General features: G+C 39.8%; 1 protein-coding gene across 1 annotated transcript in view; it reads right to left on the reverse strand.

The window, feature by feature from the left end:
- Nucleotides 1-23,445, reverse strand: part of SCAPER (S-phase cyclin A associated protein in the ER) — a 142,215-nt gene that overhangs the window by 14,067 nt on the left and 104,703 nt on the right. Inside the window, exons 26-29 of the mRNA XM_051770357.1 lie at nucleotides 22,287-22,516; nucleotides 18,505-18,660; nucleotides 8,994-9,231; nucleotides 5,820-5,969 (exon numbers count right to left, since the gene is read on the reverse strand). Of these exons, the coding sequence (XP_051626317.1) occupies nucleotides 5,820-5,969; nucleotides 8,994-9,231; nucleotides 18,505-18,660; nucleotides 22,287-22,516 (774 nt within the window). The remainder of the gene's footprint in view (nucleotides 1-5,819; nucleotides 5,970-8,993; nucleotides 9,232-18,504; nucleotides 18,661-22,286; nucleotides 22,517-23,445) is intronic.

Below are 23,445 nucleotides of genomic sequence, written 5' to 3' on the forward strand. Positions count from 1 at the left end.
AATTACCTAAGAGGCGTCCCCGCTTTTCCCTGACTGCCCAGACAGGAATGCCATCCTTCCTGAAGACACTGCTTCACTTAAGTGAATTTATGTGGTCTGAGGAGTAAAAGCACACATTACAGAGCTGGCTTAATGTACTCCGCTTTAACGTGGGGAGTTTAATCCTTAGGGGATTTTTGTTCACAAGCTGAAGTGCTTCTAAATGGGAGTCAGGACTACAACTTCACATGAATCACTCGCTTGCCAAAATCAGCTATTTCACAAAATTTACCGGGCGTATTTTTTGTGCGGACCTATAAAGCTTTAAAAGGTCAGGGTTGTGCTTTTCTAAGGTTTAAAGAAATAAACCCACAACCTCAACATGAAATCAATACTCCTAAAAATCCCTCTTGAGAAGAAACTAAGAAAATCAGAATTAAGTAATTTTGGATACTATTTACTTACAGATAGGGATGTTAACTACAAGGTAACTTCCAATTCCTGCATCTTCACTCCTGTGCTGTGCTTTCAAAAACTCCACCTACCAGATCAAAACTGTTCCAGTCCCTCCATAGCCCCAAAAGCAACACAAATAATGAAAGTTTAATGATGGCCTTTAGTAAACAACCCATATGGAAACTCTACGTAATATTTTTATAACTTCCAAGTTTTCCTGTCGACTTCTGATTTTGACAGTTTTTCCATTTAGGAGTATTTTTCTTCCTCCACGCTAACACTAGAGGAAACTGGCCACATACTGAAACTCAATATGCACTAACTCTGTCAAAAGCACAAAATAATTTCCCTACCAAAGGTCACTCCTAATCTAAAGTCACTCTGTAAGTGTCCCTTACAGCCCAACAGTGCTTCCAACCACAGTCAGGATGAATGTCACACAGATATATATGAGTGTGATATACACTGGGGGACAAGGGTGCTGCCATTTTATGACACAAGTAAGACTTACCACACACAAAAAGGGAAGAAAATATAACTATAAGTCAGTCATTTAATAAAAAAGGGAAAAGACAATCTTGATATGAAGCCTTTCCTGGGGAATAACTGCCATGCTTTGTGTGCTGGGAATGAGTGATAAATTCCATGATCCTTTCGGAACTGTGCCTACCATACAACATTTTAGTTTCTTTAAACATTATATTTATACCTGTGATAGTGCTGTGTGATGTTTTATATATTTAACATGGGAGAAATTCCTGTTAGAAAACATCCTGCAATCTTACTGTTCCTTGCTCCTTTAACTGGAGCTAGCTGGGATGCCTGAAACGTATTTTGCAATAAGTTTTCCACATCTATACAGCAAGGAGAAATTTCTAGTAAGTGATTGATACTATTAAATCTAATGCCATTTGTTTCTATTTTCAACACATGGATTATTAGATATTAGCATTTCAATTATTTATAAGTTTATAATAAGCATAACATACTATTCTTAGTGAGCAGAAGTGTCCAGGGATAGAGGGTTTGGAGGGACAGAGAAATAAGTGAGACTTATGCAACTGGAAAACAAACTTTTGGGGGATGAAATTCCTTTTTGAAAGACACGTGGTGTGTCTTCAAATTTTTCCAAAAACTTCTGAGAAAAGTTTTTACTTCTATTTACAAATCTTAATTTCATAATTATGTTTTGAAAAGCTGCACACACTTTCCTCCAGCTCTTTCGAAGAGATCTGGTTTTGCAATCTATTAATAGTATCTTTTAGAATTATACAGTTCCATATCCTACAAGTCCCCAAAGTTAGTGGGATTCTCCTAAAGGACTCTAAATACACTGTGTGCCAAAACCTGGGAGAACAAAAGCTATTTTTATTTAAATAAAGAGATAGCAATGCAAATGAGCAATGCAACTTCTTCTGGAGCCTGTCAGACAAGATCCTCAGTCTGAGGATCTGATTTGTGAGGACTTTTCAGATGAAAAATATCCCCTAACTGCAATGAATATGGAAAGATTTCTATTCCCAATGCAGCAATGTGAAAGAAGCCAAATCGTCTGTCATTCGTGTTAATTTAATTACAGGGCCACATTCAATTATCCAATATAATATGCAAATGAGGTGAGTTGACAGCACACGGTAATTATATTCATTATACTAATTAAATCAAACAACGAAAGGGAATAAAAATGTAATGAAATAGGAGGATATTTTTAATTAACAAGAACATTTTAATTAGAAACTGTAATTCTACAGTCTGATATAGCATGGCTGGCTATTGAAAGATTGGACATTATTTTTATTATGCAGTTTAGTTTTATGTGTCTATCCTTAGTACCATGGGACCCGTTTTCGTATGCTGGTAGATTAAATGGTGGCCAAAAAAAGAGAATCCCTTTTCCTTGCTCATAGTTCATGCAGAGCAGCTGCCTAATAAAGCTGTGGCACAATTACAGAACCCTCTGTGAAGCCCAGGCTGTCTGGCTCTGTAGTAAACACAAGTTCACGTGCCGATACAAAACAGACAGTGCAGCCCGGGCTGCACTGCTGACGTTGGGCCATTTAAAATATTAAAGAAACACTCCCTGGGTTTTGAAATTTTCAGTTTCATAACTGATTTATTTCTTCAGCGACAGCAGCTGCCCTGGGAAAGCTTTATGAATGTTAAAACAAAATAGGAAAAAAGGAAAGGAATATTACTAATATATTATATGTGGGCAGAGTCAGCAAAATCAGTCTTTTTAAAATAAACAGAGCAAGCACTATCAAAACACTTAGGAATGTGTTCCTTAGGAATCCATTGTCCTCACTGCTCCTCAACAGAATCATTGGGCCTGGACCAAGAGCCAGCCGTGGTGAAAACACCAAGTGGGAGCCCAGCCACTGCCTCCCTGGGCGTGTGAGGGACTCTCCGGGAGGCCCCCTCGGATTCTGGGCTCCTGGAAACTGCAGGGAAATGGGAATCTCAAAGCCATACAACAGAAAAAACCCTCTCCTTTTCAATTTGCCACTCAGCTAAACATAAAGACTCTTACAGCCAGTGCAATAAATGAAGACAAACCTATGTTACGTTAAGTGACTGGCACACGATGCTCTCGGAAGATTTTGTTCTATGAATGTGAAATATTTAGGAAATTGCCCTTTTATGATTTTGACTGCACAGTGGTAATAGTTCACTTACTTAAATCACAGTACTACTACAGAAGGTCAATGTTGAGGTTGACAGGCTGTAAAATTTCCTTTTTAGAAATCTATCTATTCTCCAAACTGGGGAACTGCCTTTTTTTTTTTTAATAATTAATGCCTTTTTTTCTTTATTCCACTATGCTGCTTTGGATATTTATCCATTGATGTGGGTAGACAAAGGAATCACAAAAGAGATACTGAAAACTAAACAACTGTTTGACCTTTTTTGTTTGGAGTGTTGAAAGGACTGAAAACACACCTCTGTTTGTAATAAGGAATACAAATTTAGAGAGGGAAAGACTTTAACCTACAAAGATTTCCAAACAAATGCACATTTGACTGCAAGAAGAACATGAATCTGCTTTGAAATATGTCAGTTATTGACTCAGTTCAAGTTGGTTCAAATACTAAATAAACAGAACTATCTGGCTTTATGGAAATTTGTTTTCATAGTTCGAGTCTAGTGTATCTATTTTTATTACACTGTTCTTGCCAGGAGTTCAAGCCTACTATTTGAAAACTTTCACTGTGAGACCAATTTTTTATTTTTAGTAGGATAATAACGACGAAAGAAAAAAAATTGGAAGCTCATAACATAATAAAAAATTAAACCATAACTGAATGAATAGAAAGCACTTCCCTTTGCATGAAAGGCAGTCTGTCTTTAGTGGAAGTCACAACACCAACAGTACCTGAAAATAACGGCTGTAAGCAAGTCCTACTGCTTTGCCTGGTAGTAATAGGAAAATTGCTTCCTTCCACTAAAAAACTTTCCCTCTATTTTGCAAGTACATGAATGAGGAACGCTTCAGTTTCTTAAAAACGTTTTTTTTTTTAAATAAAAAAGCCAAATCAAAATGCCACTTCCTCAGTTAAAGACTTATTAATGAGGAATATCAGAAGTAACATAAAAAAGTGAAGCACATCATGGTATCTCTTGAGACAGTACCTCTAAAGCAAACCACCCTAAAAGACAGCTTTTAGGGTATGAAAAGGACTGACATACTACGGCTGTTCAATCAAAGCCCTGAACTTGGTTCTCAGAGCTGCATAAACCACCTTTAAATCTTGAAACGGGGCAGATTAGTGATTGCACATGACCTCAAGCCCAAGTGCACATGCTGAAGGCTCCAAGACCCTTCCAAATCCCCATCTGGGAAGCATGTCCTGCCTCTGGATGGCCCATGGCAACCCCCAGCCCCAGCCAGCTGCTGCCATGGCCCGGTGCCCACTCCCCACGGTCGGGCCTTCGCCCTGGGGCACCGACAGCGACGGGCACTGCAGGCTGGAGCTGCTGGTAGGAAATCCCTCTTCTGCACTGTTCCTGGCACGTTTGTAGTGGCGAATCCTCCATGCAATGAATCACATCTGTTTGTACTTGTGTGCCAGAACAGAAATTTTTAAACTGCAGAGAAAAGACAACACAGTTTGCTGGCCCTTCTGGGTGCCAGCTCGACCCGTCAGGCAGCACAGGGACTCAAAATGGCAGCAACATCACATGGATTTAAAAATGGTCATATTAAAGTGCTGCCCCCAGTCAGCTCCAGATCCTGAGTGGGATTTGGTCACACAGGGCAGGAAGGTTGCAGGATCTTCCCTCCAGCTGTGGCCAAAGCCACAGAAACATCACTACAGAATTATGTAATACTTGTGACAGCATTGTCTGCTTTAAGATATGACAGTGTTCCAATTATAGTCAATAACTATAGAGAATTTCTAAGTCTAAGTTTCTCAACTATAGTCAAGAACATTGAGCAGCTTTTCTCTAAACCTTCACTGAAAAGTTTTACCACTTACTCCTTCTGCTCATCAGCTGAACTGAGGGCACTGAGTTCCTCATCCTGAACCCCTACCCCAAAATCTGAGCAAAACCAGGAAGCAGGTGGTAAAAGTATGGAGAGAGAACACCGTGAGTAACTCCACAAGATACAGCATCCAACTGAACCATACCCAAGATGTGGGCACCACAATGCAGTATCTACACACCCAGAGTCAGGTTCACATACTCAAAAGTGCCAATGCCAACCTCTGCCCTGCCCAATACATTCTGAGATGTTACATATAAGCTGAGGAAACCTGGAGATTTTAAAGACTAAAATATTCAAAATCTTTTTGGAGGTTTGTGTCTGGGTTATTTTATAAGCAAATAAGAGTGGTCACAGAATCCACTGGCAAAAGTGGACACAGTCAGGGAAGCTAAAGGGCAACTCCCACTGTCTGTTGGACAGGGTATTTTGGTTTACTACTGAAAGGATTCAAGGAGAAGAATGGTTTAAACTTAAATAAGCACACAGGCAAACAGGGAGATGGCTACATTGGCATCCAAGGACAAGTCTTCATGGCAGAGTAGCTTAGTTGGCTTTAAAAAGAGTACCACAACCATCTGATCAAGCTGACATGAAGCTAACTTGGAACTAAGAATATCAGTTTCTAAGTATACCTTGGCACAGAGCAAGGCTAATCAAAATCAGTGCAATGTCAGCATCCTTGTCTGCATAAGAACAGGGACTTTGCTTATGGCCACATAAAATTAATGCCTTTGTCTTAAGATACAACTTCAGTTTCTCTTTTGCAAACACACACTTCGTGCTCAAACGAATCCTGAGCGCTTCAAAACTAATGCTGAGGAGATTAGTTTTCTGGAGGGAACCATGACTAAATGTGCCCCTGATAACTTCTGATCCCATTTGCCATCTGCCTTACCTGGTTATCTGCGTTGTTTACAGTGAAATAGCCCACACAGACAATGACTTCGTGCAGCAACCCCTCACAGGTGTGCTGGGAGCAGTACCACAGCAGGGAGCTGATAATGTGCCGGAAGGCCAGGGACAGTCCTTCAGCACCCACAATCGACTGGAAAAAAGGCCAAGAAACACAGATTACACTCTAGCAGTATGTCCTAGAACTTGTTAGAATTGTATACACATCAGCTGCACCCTTCTGGGTTTTCTCAGTACAGACTATGCTTTTTTGTTGCAATGGCTGCAGGGGACAGAATCTCTTCTTCCAGTCACTTCACTTCCAGTCACTTATCATTCACAACTGGACGACAACATTAAAAGCCACAAAAGCAAGAATAAATTCAAATTTTCAAGGCACACTGGAAAAATTGGATTCTGCTTAGTTGACATTCAGTGGAGCCTTAGTCTGACCGTTCCATTTGATATACACTACATGTTCCAGGAAAACTTAATGTTAATAATATTTCGTAGGAATAAGCAAAAGAAACCAAACCATCTTCATTTCTGCAACAGAGCAAAATGCATTTCTTCTTAATAACTCATGTTCTGAATGGAATACAATGATTAATAACAAATAATGAATTTTCAAACATTAAAAAAACCTAGAAACATCCAAAAGGAGAGAACACTCAGCTGTAAAGCTTCTTGGGATGTTTTTTAAATGTAGGCAAATTGCTGTAACGTGGAGATTCAGAATTAGATTTTATCTGCGCAGCCTACAGCCTCTATTTAATAAACATGTCAAACAGACAGAGCGACACAGGGTCAAAGGGGAAAACTAAAGCACAAGGAATGAGCATGACAGTCTCCTAACTCTAATGAAACAGCAGTGCAAGCCTGTGAGAAAATCTCTTTCATTTCAGAGTTTTCTTCATTTTCTACCTTGTAGCCTGTGCTAAGCACATGTACATAAATCCCAGGCTGTAGCATAGTTTAGTCTTATCGAACTCCAAATCTACCCAGCAAAAGTAGAATCCCTGACAATTAAACCAGACTCAGCTGTGGATACCTTCCACCTTGAACCTCAAGCATTCTGGTAAGTCAGTATATTTTCAACATTTAATGCCCAAAACAGCCACCATTTACTGCTTTACATCCTGTAAATGCCGTGTTCTCAGGTCCACCCTTATTTAATTAGTGCTGGCCACGCATGCTGTGACCCAGCACTCTGGGTTTAACCTTCCCTGATAACAACAGGTCAAAGGGCACCTGAGTTTGTGTATAAAAGTTAAACTAATTTTTCAAGGAAACTATGCTTCCTTTTTAGCCAGAATTAATATCAGCTCAGGACCCTGCGCTGTTTCTCACTACCATCTTTCAATTGTTTAGATTGTCAAATCAAATGAAATATATACCCAGGAGCCATCTGTGCTAATACAAACTCTAGAATACCAGACCTCTTCTGTTAATCAAATCCCCCTATTCTACAGTCCCACTAATAAGTGATAAAACTATTCCTTGGAGATAATAATCAGACAGTGCACAAACGGGGCTTTTCCCTCTGCTGTCTGCCAGCCTGCTCTGGCCCACAGGGTCAGGATGGACAGCCTACTGCCTCAGGTGTGTTATTTTTAACATTACAGGAACAAATCACATTAGTGCATTGAAAGGGAGAGCTGCTGAGGCTGCACCAGTGTGCCTGTCCCTCACAAACAGCACGATGCTACAGCTCAGACCAAGCTCAGGGGTTCCTCCTGAGCGAGCCCCGTGCCGGGGAGCTGAGGGAAACATCTCACACTGGTTGGGTTTGCACCCTTCATGCAGCATTTTATGTAGAACAAACTAATGGTTTATTATAAATGCTGAGATATTATGGCACTGATAGAGGGATAAACACAGGCAGTGTAAGCAGAAGATGGTGTTTTAAAAATAATTTTTAAATCTCGGGATTTAAAAATCTTGGGCCACCAGGGAGAAGCCCTTCAGCCAGCGGGATCTGCTGGAGCTCCCCTGGAAGCTGCACCTGTCCCAGTTCAAACCTGACTCTGGCACGTACCTGTAATACCTACAGTAACATATAAACAGCCAGTGTCAAACCAAGAGGTACTGAGCAAGGGGGAGGAGAGAACTGCTTTGGTACCCCTTGATTTACAGAAAGAAATTGGAGTCAATAGTGTGTGTAAGGGCTGTTTTACATGAAACTCCAATAAATATCCTGTTATGTCCCCATAAAGAAACCCTGACTGGACTGGATCCTGCAGCTGCATCCATACAAATGAACACTGCTGCACAAATGGCTTGTTGCTGTTGTTAAAGATACTAAATGGACTGAAAACCAAAGGCAAGAAACACAAACTGAAGGAGACTTAACATCAAATTCTTCACTTGTGCAAAGCTCTGAGTTTAGTGCATTTCATATGGAGTGTGTGGTACAATTTACATACCAATTACATATTAAAAGAAACCTGTTCTGATGAATTGCATAAGATTGATGCTGCTAAATGTGTTTTCAAAGCAATGCTTTTTGACACGTGTTTTATATTAACAATACAACTTTGCCAATTTATCTGAGAAATATACCAGTATTTGTATTTTCTTTGTACAGCAAAATGATTCCTTTACACTTGAACTCCGTTCACAGGCAAAGGTAAGCAGAGACTTACCTTCCCAGGTATTTTTTTTTTCATTTTTTTCTCTAATTAAAATTACAAAAAGTTAAATTTACAATTTTGGTCAATAAAATTTTGCTTGGATAAAAAAAATTGGTATCAAATGATTTTCAGTTTCAGTTGCACAATCTTAAAGCAGGTGGCCACTGAAAGCACTGGAAAATGGAAATTGTGGTTATACTACAAGCCAATCTTTTTCCAGTAGAAAAATTTTTATTTCGTGCTTTTGATAAAAATTTTTCTTTTTACATTTTTGGGACTCATTAAATATAAAACACAGTACAGCAGAAGCAAGTAAAAAGAAGCTAGAAGATGCAATGGATTGGATTTAGCATTTCATGTATTCTAAATTTTCGCTTTTGATTAAATTCGCTATCCACAGTTACATGGTGGAAATAAAAACAGTTACAAACTTCATGCACAAAACTAAACATTTAATTGTGAAAGTTCCTTCAATCAAAACTCAGTCCAGAGGTATAGTCAATAATTAACATTTTCATACTAAGAAAAGTTTTAAAACGTGTTACCTGGAAGGCAGGCAGGTCAAGCACAGCAAAGCTATTGAAGAAACGTAAACTCTGAATGGCAACCTGGACTGTGTTGGTGGCATAGCTGTCTTTAGGACTGGCTGTGTTTGGATCTGCAATTGTCCCGTGGAAAAGAACACAGTACAGCATATGCAAGACTCCAACCAGATCCGTAGCCTGAAGAACTGCTGTTAGTCCTGTGGGGTCCTGGCGTGTGTTGTCAAAAATGTTCCAAGACCTGCCAAAAAACATCGAGCCGGCTGAGGAGGAACTTGCCCGGGATACAGCACGTGTTAGAAAAGCAGTAAACTGGTAACAAGGAAAAAAACCAGTGGCTAATGTGTCAAGAAACCACAGCACTTCCAGAAAATACTTTCAATAATTAGGGCACCATCTCACACCCTCTAATTGCAGTGCTACTGTGCTGTTCAACATCTTTCTTCACATCCTGGGGCTTGTGCTCGAAACCAGCGCGAGAACAAAGATCTGACAGCTCTGAAGTTGGAAGCCTGGGGGCACTTGGGGAGCACTTTAGGGGCTCCAGGCAAGCCCTGTCTCAGGTCAGTAGCCTACACTCACCTTTCTTGCTTGCAGTAGCAGCCAGGAGCGTGGGGGAACTCCCTGGAGCCCCTCAGTGCCGCATGACGGGCTGCAGGCACTGGAACAAACTGCCTACCTAAGGAGCAAAGTTACTGGGAACAGATGATCTTAATCAAAAAGCTCTGCAGGAATGAAGTAGCTGTGCAGTAAGAAAACACACTACTTCTTATTTCAGTCAGATGCTGTTATGGGAGAGTGCACAGGGCAGCAAAACACAACTAAGCATGAAACGCTCGAGACAAACCAGCACAGCTCGTGCACGTGGGAACTGGGTTTCTCTTCCACCTTTTGGGTATGCACATCAAATAATGGGGAAGGCTTTTGGTTATCTAGGATATCAGCACAGACAGGCAAATAACCCAGGATGCCCTTTCCATTCTCACATCCAAACTTTAAAAAGCACTTAACATAACCCCTCCATGATTTGTACTGCTTTAGTTTTTTCACATTATTAATAATCCAAAAGATGATGCAGGACAATGACTACTAAGGAAGACTCAGATTGTCTCTACCCTGGAGGCTAAATAACGTGTGGGAGGCAGGCAAGTACAAAATAAAGCCCAAAAATAATTCAGCAAGTTTCATATACTCAGAGTTCTAATTCAAACCCATCACGTAAATTACCCAAACTTACACAAACTTCACTTTGGAAACACATTTAGTTGATACTGGTAATCAAAGGAAACACTAAAACATTAAGATACAGTGAACAGTAACACTGAAAATATGCTACATCAAAATCTAGCCCTTATCTACTACGTCTCCATCTTAAAAAAAAAACAACAAAAAACAAAGAAAAGGAAAAGAAAAAAAAGAAGGAAGTGTCAATATCGAAGATATTATTCTTTTTTATAATTAAAGGAAAACATGACAGGTGATAAGAGAAAATATTATAAAAACCCAAATGAATGAGGATATTTTTCTCTTTTATAACAAATAAAAGCAAAGGAAAAGGGAAAGTAGTGGAAACTAGAACCACTTTCTGAAATACTCTGCAACAGTGAAGACCAGACACGCAGAGGCCTCAGAATATTCCTGTTGACCAGAACCAGTAAAGAGCTTTCCCTTGACTAGAACAGCTCTAAATAATCTCTTCTGTATCTGTATCAGAAGCACCTTGCACCCCTCTGTTACAGACACTGCTCTGGCTCCAGTGACATTTCAACACAGATTCCAGGCAGGCTGACTATTCCTGCTTTTTACAATACAGACACTTGTCTTCAACAGAGCAACTAACCCATGAACTCAGCAACTACCAACTTTTGGTAACCACCACCTCGTTCTGTTGTTTTCACTTTTTCTAGTGAAGCAAATAAAGCAGGTAAGAAAGCACTGCCTCCTCCAACCCAAAGTCTGTTCACGAGAGTTTCTGTTTGTAACAGCACCCCCTCGCTTCCTTGGACTGAAGGGAAAAACAGGCAGAGCAGGGTAATGAACCTGCCTTCTCCATGTCCCAGAGGAGCCCTAAGCCCAGGGGAATACAACAGGACAGTATTTGGGTTGTACTCAACTTGCTCTACTGGCACCCCTCTGCTTCCATCACTGTCTGCTCATATCTTTACCTTCACAAAGCAGTTGCTCAGATGACTCACCTCTGCTTTTCACCAGTTGGATCACACGTGCAGGGAGTGATCTTACCTGAAATTAGCACTTATGGGTACAATTTCTTTCTGAGTTATTTCTATTTACAGTCTGTGAATGTTCAATGCTACTGAAAAAGCTTTTAAGCACAGTGTCCTCTGCTGCTAGCTCCAGGATCAATGCCCCAGTCCTACTCCTGAGATACCTGTGCTGTACAAAACCCACTCCAGACTGCAGAAGTAGTTCATCACAAGTCTCTGAAAGAAGCAATCAGATCTTTAGTGAAACACAGTAAGAACAAAAGAAATGTAGCTGTGTCTGTTTTCCGTAAGACATTAAGATTTACTCCATAAAGAATAAAAAGTAGAAAAAATACTAGAGTTCTAAGTGTGTTTGGGTGGGGCTACACTGCACAACAATTTATGGCATGGCTTTCCTCTTCCTACGCCTGGAATCCATGGCCAAAGTCTTCATTTTGAAGCTCTGTGGTCTTTAAGTGAGTGTGTGTGAATGGAGTCAGCAGAGACACTTCCTGAGCCATCACCTGGCCGTGCCAGCTGTGCCTTTAGGCAGATTCCTGCTGCACAGTTCCAAGCCCTGCTGGCACAGAACCTGGCTGCAGAGCCAGACGGGATGGCTGCAAAAGGAGGGAGAGCAAACAGGTCTGGGACCACCATGGTTACAGCTTTGCTTTGTGTGTCTGTGGACTCCCCAGTACTCCTCACTTCAAAATACCTTCTGATGTCCAATGATTTATTTTGCAGGATGCAGTAGCCAAAATGTGCTAACCATCACTTAACTCCTCCTGAGTGACCAGAATGTTTATTGCCACAGGGATCACATGAGAGCACAGCTCATCTTGCCAACCAGTATTTCTTAATTTCAATCTTAGCTTTTTCGGCAGTATAAAACAGAAAAGAACACTCACAGTCAAATGATAACCCCAAATTAATTACTGCATATGATACCTCACAGAATTTTTTCTGACTGTATGCAATGAGAAGATTGACCAATTTTACCAAAGGTTAAAGTCAGCTTGCTTTCAACTCTCACTCCATCATTATTTTTAAACAATTCCATATGAAAAAGCTTACATTGCTGGATGAAATCCTTTTACCATTTTTTGCTGCTCTGGAGCAGAGAATGAATCAAAATATACATAAAAAAGTCAACTGTAAAATAGCTCAAAATGCAAACATTATTTTTTTCACAGAAAAGACCAAAAATTTCAAAGTTATACCACAGGACAAAGCTGCTAAAAAGAAATTAAAAATCTCTCTGCTAGACCTGATGGAACGAATGAACTGCCAGAAACATTTATTTTTGATGTTGCCTGTATTATGGTTCATGGGTATATGAACAGGCCACTGGCTCCTGTTGGGTTGAACTGTCAGTTACAACACTTTAAGCCTAAGTGTTTACAATAAAAAGGTAAAAGATGATATTCATACTCACTGTGGGCTTTAAAGTATCTTTAAAAAATCTACACGAGATGTCGGAAAATAAAGCACAAACTTTTCCATTTGGTACTTTGAGTGATTTTGGTCAAGTCTGTACAGCAGTGCATTTCACACATTTATCAGTCCACCTCAAAGGAAAGCCCAGTGAAAATTCAGTGCTGACTGACAGGACAGACTGAAGTAAAAACCCCTAAAAATCTTCACAACATAAGATGACAATGTCCCGCCAGAAAACCAGGTTTTAGGTAACTGAAATTCAGAGAGGAGATTCCTGTAGCTGTGCTTCCTTTTAATTCTCCTGTTTAAAGAAGCTTTGTCTCTGTGTCTGTGACAGCTGCCAAAGTAAAATAGTCACTATGGACAAAACCCCCTCAATTAATCCCTGGAGGGAAGCAAGACTTACCGGATTTTTTACATTGGCTGATATAGCTGGGAAAACAGACAGGCTTTCAAACTTTACCAGTCTTTATATTTAACATAGAAAAACAGGCAAATATTTATATTACGGTCAAACAACCTGCAGGTTCTTAAAAAAAATGAAGTTTTCATGAAATGCAGGGAATTTTCATTAGGGGTCACCATTATGATTTTCAGCTTCGGCCATCCAGGAGTCTCAGGAATTGGTACGGGGTTTACGACTCACAAAAAAGGTTTAAGAATTTAAAAACATGGATATATTCATCACATGAAAGAAAGATACTAAACAGTGGTACTTCATTGCTTAAAATACACCACTATTTATTAAAAACAGGAATTCAATACAGCTTGATGAGAAACAGCATACTCCGCAGAACAAGTATAAAACTACAATTTCTCCAGGCTTCAATAGGAGCAAACTGTTTATATCTGAAAATATATTGTTTTAAAAACTGACTGAGCTAACAAGCAGACAAGCCTCTCCAAGGGTATACATTGTAATGTTTGTATATTTGAAATATATACTCCTGATTAAAAACATGGAGCAAAATGGCAACACGAGTTTTCAACAGGCTTAGAATATAATCTGTTGGGGTTTTTTATTGTTAGGATTTAAAAACTATCATTGGTACTTTTTGCTTTTAAATTATTGTATTTAGAAAGAGATGTCAAAATAAAGAGGCAAAATAATAATAAAAAAAGAATAAAGAAGCATTTAGCACCTATCAGACCCTGTTACAATTCACACTGTCAAGGTAGGGATTGCAGTGCTGCGTAAAAGTGATGATGTGAAACCTTTTAGTAATTTCAGGAACAAGTTTTAGGTACTTTAGTACTTGCTGGAGCTGCTGTCCCCTGGAAGTGGTGAGAAGCACAACCAAGGTTCAGACAGACCTGCATCTGATTCGCCATCCAGCAGCCAAAACAGACATTATCTTAATTACTGTAATAAAACCGAAACCAGACCAGCCTCCTTCCTTGCGTATCTGTGAAACAACAGTCATGGTTTCCCAGGACCAAACCCTGAATCTGAAGCTTTCTGCCATTGCATCTTGTAATCCACAACTGAGTTAGCTGTTGACACAGGTTTATATATATTCCACACTGGTTTGAGATAACCTAGAACAGTAACAATTTAGTTACTGCACTGCTCCCACATTCTATTTTCCCAGAATAACAAGGGAGCTTGCAGACATTTCTTACATCAAGAAAACAGCAAAATTTTTAAACAGCTGATGTCCCAAGAAACTACATAATTTGAGGGACTATTATTTGCAATATTCTCCTTATGCACAACTCACTTTCCTCCTTGCCATGTCTGTTATTGCTCTCCACTGTCCTGCTCTTAGGGAGAACGTTCTGCCTTAGTGATTTACCCTTACACTACTGCTGATAATTTCCTCCTGCTCTTTGCATTAACTCTGTGGTCAGTATGAATTTATTCACTCATACTAATGGGCAAAAGTGAAATAAGGCACTGACTATAGTCCTCCATAGAGTAACAACTAAACTTCTAGGACAGGAATCTTAGTTCCAGAGAATTACAGGGGAAAAAGGCATCTAGACTTGATGAACACTGGGAAAGACAGGAACATAAGCAAAATCCTTGCTATGCTGAGGAAGGACTTGCCATATAGATTTTTACCTAAGTCTTCACTCCTGACTTTAGGGAAAGCTGAGCTAGGGCAGCATGGCCATACCTTTATTAATGCTCCTTGCATTCCATGCCTGCTCATTGTTTTCTGTCCCGTGGGTACAAGCCAAGCACATTTCATATGTGTACTCAGGACTCAAGGGCCCAAAATAGGCTTTGTATCTCTCATATTTACATTAATACACTCTGGAAAACAGGGCTATCATCCTGAACGTTGCTACTGGACATCTGGAATTGGACACAAATTGCAAGAGATTTATATGGCCATATAAACCACTGTTATGCTGTAGATAGTCTATTTAATATTTTGCTTTATTTCAGGTTAATAAAAATGTCTCTGTTGTCAATTCTGGCTACTGTTACTCTTAGGGGTGAGCAAACAACAGTTAAGCACTATTATGGACACAGTTTTCAAGCCTAAGTATCAAATGTCAGGTTTATCTCCTGCTCGGCAGAGAGAGCTCAGTATTCAGACATGCTGCATTTTACCATCTCTCACTACATACAATAAGGGACAATTCCCTGTTTTCAGCTCTCATACCACTTTTTTTTTTACTCATCAGGGAGAAAGGAGCTCTCACTTCCACTGATAGCAATGGATGCAATACAGCATCAGAAATATGGGATTTCCAGTTGGAGGTCTCAAGTCACCCTCAGTGACTCTCACTGTGTAACAGAAGAGGGCACAGAAATTACAAAATGAGATTAAATGTGGTTACAAGTTCTTAAGGTTTTCAACAAACGATCTCTGATATGTATTACACTGTTTGAAAACTGTGCTTTTACATCCATAGCAAAACTTCAATTACAAGAATCAATCAAGCATTTATTAGCCAGTATCAAAAATTATCATTTGAGAAATAAGATCAATATCAAAGTTAAATCTTTTTAAAATATCTTGATAAGTAATGAAAAGAAATTCCCTCTCTTATACTAGGATATGTTTAAAACAGACTGGATGGATTTCCTTATTTCAATAACATTTTATGATTTTAAAATTGAGAATCCTCCAATTTATGTTTCTACATTAGTAAGACTTTCTTTATTGTGTCTAACTCTATGATTTTGGATGGGTTTTTTCCCCACAAGTCTATCACAGTAATAAAAGTCTCTTCACTCATGTCTTAAAATTTTATCATCTACATTATATCAACCATAGACCTCATTTAATACTTAATGTTGATATATATGTGTATATATATATGAAACAATTGAGGCTATTCTCTAATAATCATTATTGTTGTGACACCTTGCTTGATGTAGAGGTAGGTGCAGGGAGGTACTTGACTGAGATCTCTTCCCTGCCTCTCTCTTCCCTGCCTATAGAATTGTTTCCTTAAGTAACTGCCCAAATAAACACTGGGTATCAATTGGTTTAGAAATATTCAGTTAAATTTGGGAGTTTTACGAAATGTTCTTGGGAGGAACACAGGAAAGTCGAGATTGACAGCTCTTCCTGCATCAGAGCTCCAGAAACAGCCCAACCTACTTTGTACTCACAGGACAGGATCTTTTAATTGTTTAAAACTAGAGTTTGAGTGTTTAACTCCTGGCCCTCTGGGGATATCACAGATTACAGTAGCAGTAAAGTTTCTAACAACCTGGTGGGGTCTGAAAGCAAAGGAGCAGGATCCCACAGCCATTTCCAGCTCATAAAGAATTTCATTGTTGCACTGGGCTGGTTTAAGCCCTGAGGTTGTCCTGGTCCCCCACCCAACATTACCTGTCCTGTGTCAGCTTCCCACTCTGCCACTCAGTGGTGCTTCCTGCTGAGATCTGCCCAAGTACAGACAGCACTCTATAAAAGCACTCTAATTCATTTCATATGGAATGATAACCTTTTATATGACAAATAACAGCCTCAAAATGTTCTATCAGAAAAAATAAATTAATTTTGTGTGTCCCCCACCATTACCATTGAGGAGCATACAGAAGTTTCCAACTGGGAACCATCATATACCAAAAGAGCCATCCAAAATTGCTCTTGCAACAATGGTGAAAGCCTGCCATTATTCTGCCAAAACTTCTTCTCTTTCTACAGTGTCACAGCACTGGTAATACCTACTGGGCTTTCTCCTCCCAGTAACAACTTCAGACATTTGATGACCAGAGGGGTTGGTCACTGTGACCTACAGAGGGGTGTAATACTGCAGGTTGTTTTGGTGCTCAAGGAGGTATCAACTGAGCTGGAGAAGAAGAAATGCTGCATTGCCTCCTACCACCATTTCCCAGCAATGAAAGAGGACCTGTACTCACAGAGGGGCTGTCTTTTGTACTGCAGATCAGGTATCACACATGATGTATTACTGTAGCATGACATATGTAAGAATTCAATAAATTTGAGCTCTTTTTCTGCCACCTTAATCTGTGTTTGGCAATACCTTTTTCCATTTAAATCACCCTGAATACTGAGGACTTCTGTAAAGCGACAGAATTACACTCTGCATTCACTGCTTAAATGAGAGTGGGCTCAGGTGATGAAAGACATTTGATTTAAACTGCCCTTCTAATCAGTTACACCAAAGCTTTTGATCTGAAAGACAACAGTTTTGAAATCTCCAACTTCATTCCTCTCATTTCTTTTCATGCTCAAATGAACAATCCGACCTGGAAACGGAGAACAATCAGCTGTTATATGCAGGTAGTAAGACTGGATACTTCTTGGTGTAACTGGGAACAAAAACACTCAACTCTCCCAAATTATTCTGCTGCTACAAAGAACAGATGTTCTTGAAGGAAGTACTCGAGCAGTGCTGTACTATTTTGGGGTGCAGAGATCTCTAATGTTTGGGTGAAGTGTGTGCCTGCTCCAGAAATTGCAAATGCTGTATTACTCACTCTTGCAGCCAGAACTATTATTCCACTAACAGAAGAGTGATTTTTTTTTTATTATTTTATTTAGTGAGCATTTGACTTCTGGCAGCACTCTCCTGGAATGTAAAATGCCAAGTTGGCAGCTTTCAGAAAGGGAAATTTCAGTAAGTTGGGATGGTCTCTTTGGGCTCATATTTCTTGCAGTCCTTTTTCCATGTGCCTGTGTCCTTGGGTTACCAGCAACAACTCTTACCTACAGCTTTGTTTCTTCTTTTATGTTTTATTAACTTTGGTTTTTCAACCCTAGCATCGTTTTACCCTTCAGGAATGCATTGTAAAGTTCTGTCAGCCTTGATTTTCCCTGAAATGCCTAAGAGTGACAGTGGTAGGTTCTAGTAGGTGCAGCCCAAAGCTCTGTAATTTTGACTCATACGAGTGTCAGGCTGTCCTACACTGTAGAGCATAGAAGTCCAGACCTGGTGGGAGGCACATATCTCATGCACATTCCCTACAACCCTGGTTAGGTTACAACAACAAACATTTTGCTTTAGAAAATTCCCTGACAAATGTAGTAATACTTTTCTTTGTAGAAAATAGAATTTCCTTACTGACAGTGGTATTTTAAAGAACAAGGGCTGCTCTAGAGACAAATCAATTAAGAGTTGCTTTTTGCTGATAATAAAATACCTCTTGAAGTCCTTAGGATTGGACACTTAAAACTATCAGTGATCAAACCCTGTCTAAGGATGAGCAAAGTTTCTAATTCTGATCAATGACTTACAAGACTCAAACCACGGCGCAGGCAACTAATACCAATTCACTGGTGAGCGGGTGAGCAGAGTGACTCTCCTGCACTGTTTCTTTCCCAGTTATTTCTCTGCAGTCCCACAGCAGAACAGTTCTGTCTGACAGCCCCACCAGGACACTCCCTTCCCCAAACTGCTGCTGAGCAGGACATTATTGCTGACAGAGCCAGAGCACCCACCTTCCATTGACAGCGAAACACAGCTGGCACATCCCGTGCAACACGGCCGTGGCATTCTGGAGAAAACTTGCTATTTTGGGATTCTCATCAACAGGGCCTTGAACAGAGAGGAAACAGCAACACAGCTTGTCTACCAATCCTATGTTCACCACGTAACTAGAAACAGAGGAAAAATTGTATTAAAAAACCAGTCGCACACCAGTTTTGGTAACTTTGCAAAAGAAGACATTTTTGCTTCTCTACTATCAAATCACATGAAATGCAGGTTGTGATTACTTTAATACTCTTCCTGAAAGGGTTCAATAAACCAGTTCTAATTACAAGAACTTCAAATCTGGCTCTGTGTGACTATCAGTAGTTTTTGCTAAGAGGTATGTCTGTTGTAGGATAATTTGTATTATACTGTACAACAAAGCTGAGTGTAAATGTTTATTTTACCATACTGCTAGAAAGACAATGGAATTTTGCCATAGTTAAATGATTTATAATAATCTTGATAGCTCTACAACAGCACAATTTCTTTTTAGCATGAAGAGATAAACTTTGTAGAACACACTAATTCAAGAAGACAGTGATGTTACCCAGATAGCATTTTATTGCAATACGTATATCATAGCAACTACTGCCCAGTTGTTGGGTTTTTTCCCTCATAAATATATATGTAACAGCTCAGGGACTAATAGAATATGTAGGTAACAACCTCCTACCATCAGTATAGAAGGATCAGGATCAAAAAACCTCCTCAGGAGCTCAATCAAATTCAATGCAGAGAAAACCATGCTGGTAATTCTTTTTTTTTTTTTTTAACTGAAGACTCATCTTTGGTTTTTATTACCAGGGTAGATCAGATCACCATTGCTGATCATCAGATCACTACTGCTGAAGTTTCTTCTTTGAATTCCAACAGATTGGAAACCTATGCCAAAAAATTTCCTCTTTGCCCTTGTACCAAGATCTCTTTGTCCACACCAGGTTCTCTCATACTTTGATCATTATAACTCCACTTAAACTGTGCACCCAGATACATTTTTTCCATGTCACTTTGTTAAACATCCAGCTGCTCAGACTTCAGTCCATCTCAACCACCATGTTCGGCTGACCTAGGTGAGATCAACCCTCTTTAGGGACACAAAGGTCCCACTGCAACCACCTCCTTTTTTTTTCACCTCTAATTTTCTTTGTGTCTTATCAAGTGGGAGAAAACTCTTGTCAAAATCAAAGCACTGCTGTTTTATCCTGTGCCTCCACCTGACTTAAGACACGAGGAAGTGATTGCCTTCAGACACCATCAAATGATTCACCCTTTTTACACTGATTACCTATGCTGAACCTGTTACTGATATTCCTCTGTCCTACCAGCTGCTCTGTCTGCTTGCTCCTCAAGTCCCTTTGTTAGAGATGGCCTCTCAGAACAATGGCTTCTTGAGAAGGGAACACTCTTGGCCCTATGTTTCCATAATGTCCAGACGACCCTGACTTCACTAAGCAGGGAACATTATTAAATAATGTTGACCCCAGTAAATAAAGACTACTGATCACATAATGCTTCCCTCACAGATGTTGTACAAGTATTTATTAAAAATACCTGTTACTTCACAACATGTCTCTCAGTCTGATTTGTAAAAACAGGAGGGTTTAAGATTACGGAAGAAAACCTCTTGCTTTTCAGACAGTCTAGTTGCTCAAAGGCTGATTTCTCTTCAGGGCTAGAAGACAGACCTTCTGCCAAAGTTCACCCTGCTGACACATAGCTTTTGGAAGCAGTGAAAGGAATTAAGAATAAAAATACAATAGATATAAAACAAAAGTCTAACTAAAGCATGAAAGACTTTAAAGCTGCTGAAGTACAGCAGTTAAAAACACTTAAAGATGCACGAAGGTTATTAATTGCACACTTGTTGTGCAGGTAAATTTATCTGTTCTATTTAATAACATGAAAGGTTACCAGCATTAGGTTTCTTGCAGATTTTGATCTCGGTAATCCACCTGATTGGACAGGTGATAAGCAAGTTCTCCTGTATTAGCAGAATAATTCCAGGAACAGAGCTGGGTGTTAGATACATCACAGTCACAGAGAAATGCTGAGTGCTGGAAATAGCTCCAAGAAACAGGAGGGGAGAGGAAGAACTAAATAAAATACAGCTAATACTAATAGATGATGACTCACAAAAACCATTCCCACCAATATTCTCTTCCCTAAGAACGTCTCTGCAGTGTGACTGACACTGCAAACTGTGCCCATGGGCCCCTTCACCCCCACACCTGGGCACAAAGCAGCTTCTGGCAGAGAGGAAATGGATGGGAGCTCTCAGTCTGCTGGGACTATTCCTCACTGGCACCCGGAGACAGTAAGATGCATGGAGCACTCCCTTTCTTGAGGAATTGAGCATCCAGACAAATGGAATGTCAAAGCTCTCTAATCTATTGCCTCCATCTCCCAGTCATTCTACCCATAGTGGCATAGTTGAAATAATTTGGCTACCCTTTTGATACCCAGACAGCACGTGGATAATTGGTGTTTATGCATCAGGCCCAGCAGCCCCAAAGAGGAAAAAAAATAAAATTTCAATGTCCTCTTTCTTCCCCCATCTCCCTAAAACTCTCACTTAATCAGCTCCCCATGACATACGATACCATGACCTGGAGGTGAAAGATTCTCATTAATGACAGAATTTGTCTGTTTTTGACTAGTTTAAAATGCCCTCTCTCTTCTTTTCCTAATTGCACTATTACCTTGTCATCATGCCTTTCATTCCCCATTTATAACCAGATCCCCTAAAGTGCCTCAGGTGAGGGACTTGGTTGGATTCTCATGTCTCTCCTTATCTCAGGGGTATGTCTGTGCTTGGCCCACTCAGTGTCAGGTGTCTGCTCAGCACAGACCTCCCACCCTCCCATTCATAAGTGGGCAGAACACAACATCCTGAAATTTCACACTCTATCAAAACCTGTTTGGGGAGAAGGCACGTTACATGAGAACAATAACGTTTCAGAGGTCACTGGTATCTATGACAACTATTTGTTTTGCTTTCCTCCTCCAGCTGTCCTCTTTGTCTCCATCAGCATCATTCCAGACTTTGAGAAGTGTGATGATGCTCACTGAGACATGCTTTCAGTAGCATAGAACCAGAATTTCATTCCTCCAGAGGGCTGAGGACACATTGAGAACTATTTCTACAATAATTTATTGACAACTGCTTATGTCATTTACTAGTGAAACTACACATTTTTTGCAAGTCTAATATACTGTTGGATATATATCAATTTTATGTATATAAAATATGTATTAATTATATATATACACTCATATCTTCAGGTTCAGCTATTAAAATGCAGCTACATTATAAGATCAGATTATAGGAATGACTGGCTGATCCTTATAATAGAAGGGATATATTTTATGACAAGCTTATATGAATGCATGTAGATATGAAAGACCACATGGGCAATGGGCAAACAGGGCTGGCACAGAGAACTGAGAGAAAATAATGAAGATATGGGAACTGACTCCCACGTAATTGGAGAGGAAACTGATGGAAAGGACACAAAAAACCAAGTCCAAAATTAGAAGGTTCCTGGTTTTCTGTATTTCTGTGTCTGCGATTTTTTTGAAGAACACTTTTGATTGGGAAAATAGCATTTCAACAGTCTTTTTGACTACACACACAAATGACTGCTACTGAGTTAAGAGTTAAAGCAGTTTGTTCCTTTCTTAAATCAACGCAATTTTCTTTCTCTGTGGTAAAGAATGCTTAGAGAAGTTTCATTATCTTTTTATAAACCTGATTAGGTCTTGGACTCTGCTGTTGAAGGCTTCCACTTGTGAGGATTTACTTTTCACTTCCTGTAATATCTTCAGTGCAGTAGAGTGGTTGTTTCCATCTGGGAAGCTGGAGATTAGACATCTGAAAATCATAGCAGTTACCCTCAGAAGTCCTGTTGTTAAACCTTCAAATACCTGCTTATTTACACTTCTGCCTGCAGTAGCATTATGGTCATCTGGAACACTAACCTAAGTAAAGAGAAAAAAAAAAGACAAACAACTAAAATTAAAAAAAAAATAACCAAAGTTTGTAGAGAAACATTTAGAAATTTGCATAGGAGCACTAACATTCTAGCAGTGCTGACAGGCACTGAAGCATTTCAGGTACAAGAAAAGGCAGTGCAGATAATCCAAGCTGGGACAGAATAAAACAAGTCAAAAGAAGCATCAGAAAACTGAAGGAAGACTTACAGAAGCAGAGTATGTCATTAGTGTGATTGTGTTCTTATGCATAAAACATCACCCACTGACCAGTGCACTTGTCCCTCAGAGGTCAGTCACTTGTCAATCATGTCAGAAGCACAACATCCAGCTCCTCTCTGAGCAGACCTCAGAGGAATCCCATTTTTCTAAACCATTAACTAGAGCCCACTCCCAAAAGAGTGAAGTTGAGCTGCACAACATGTAAATCTGAAGACAGATCTATGTACAGGATACAGACCTGGAAGGAAATCATCCTGGAGAGTATAATTTTTTAAAAATTAATTAAATTTTTTCATTTCTGCAGTTCAAGATGATTTAACCTGCCCTGTTCTGATCAAACAGTAAGTGAAGTGTGTGTGGAAGTCCTGCAGTGTTGCAGGCACAGCACTGGCAGTGCAGATGCACCATCAGGACTCAGGGCTCCTGGCACATCTCCAGTGCCTGGTGCTGCTGGTTCCACACACCAACACCCCTCTGTGGAGCTACTGACAGCCAGAGGCTTCCCACACTGTCATCAGGGATCAAAACTGGCTGAAATCTTACTTCCATTCCAGGTTAAAATCATTTTATACTCAGTATATGCAAGCAAGGGCAGAGAAAACCAGTCCTCCCTGTATAGGTATCAGGAGGGATTTGGTAACACTTGGTGACAAAGAACAACATGCACATTTCTTTATTATTCATTAGCTCTGAGC

Source organism: Manacus candei, unplaced genomic scaffold, assembly GCF_025592945.1.
Source record: "Manacus candei isolate 608988 ecotype Guabito, Panama unplaced genomic scaffold, ASM2559294v1 h1tg000119l, whole genome shotgun sequence".
Lineage (NCBI taxonomy): Eukaryota > Metazoa > Chordata > Aves > Passeriformes > Pipridae > Manacus > Manacus candei.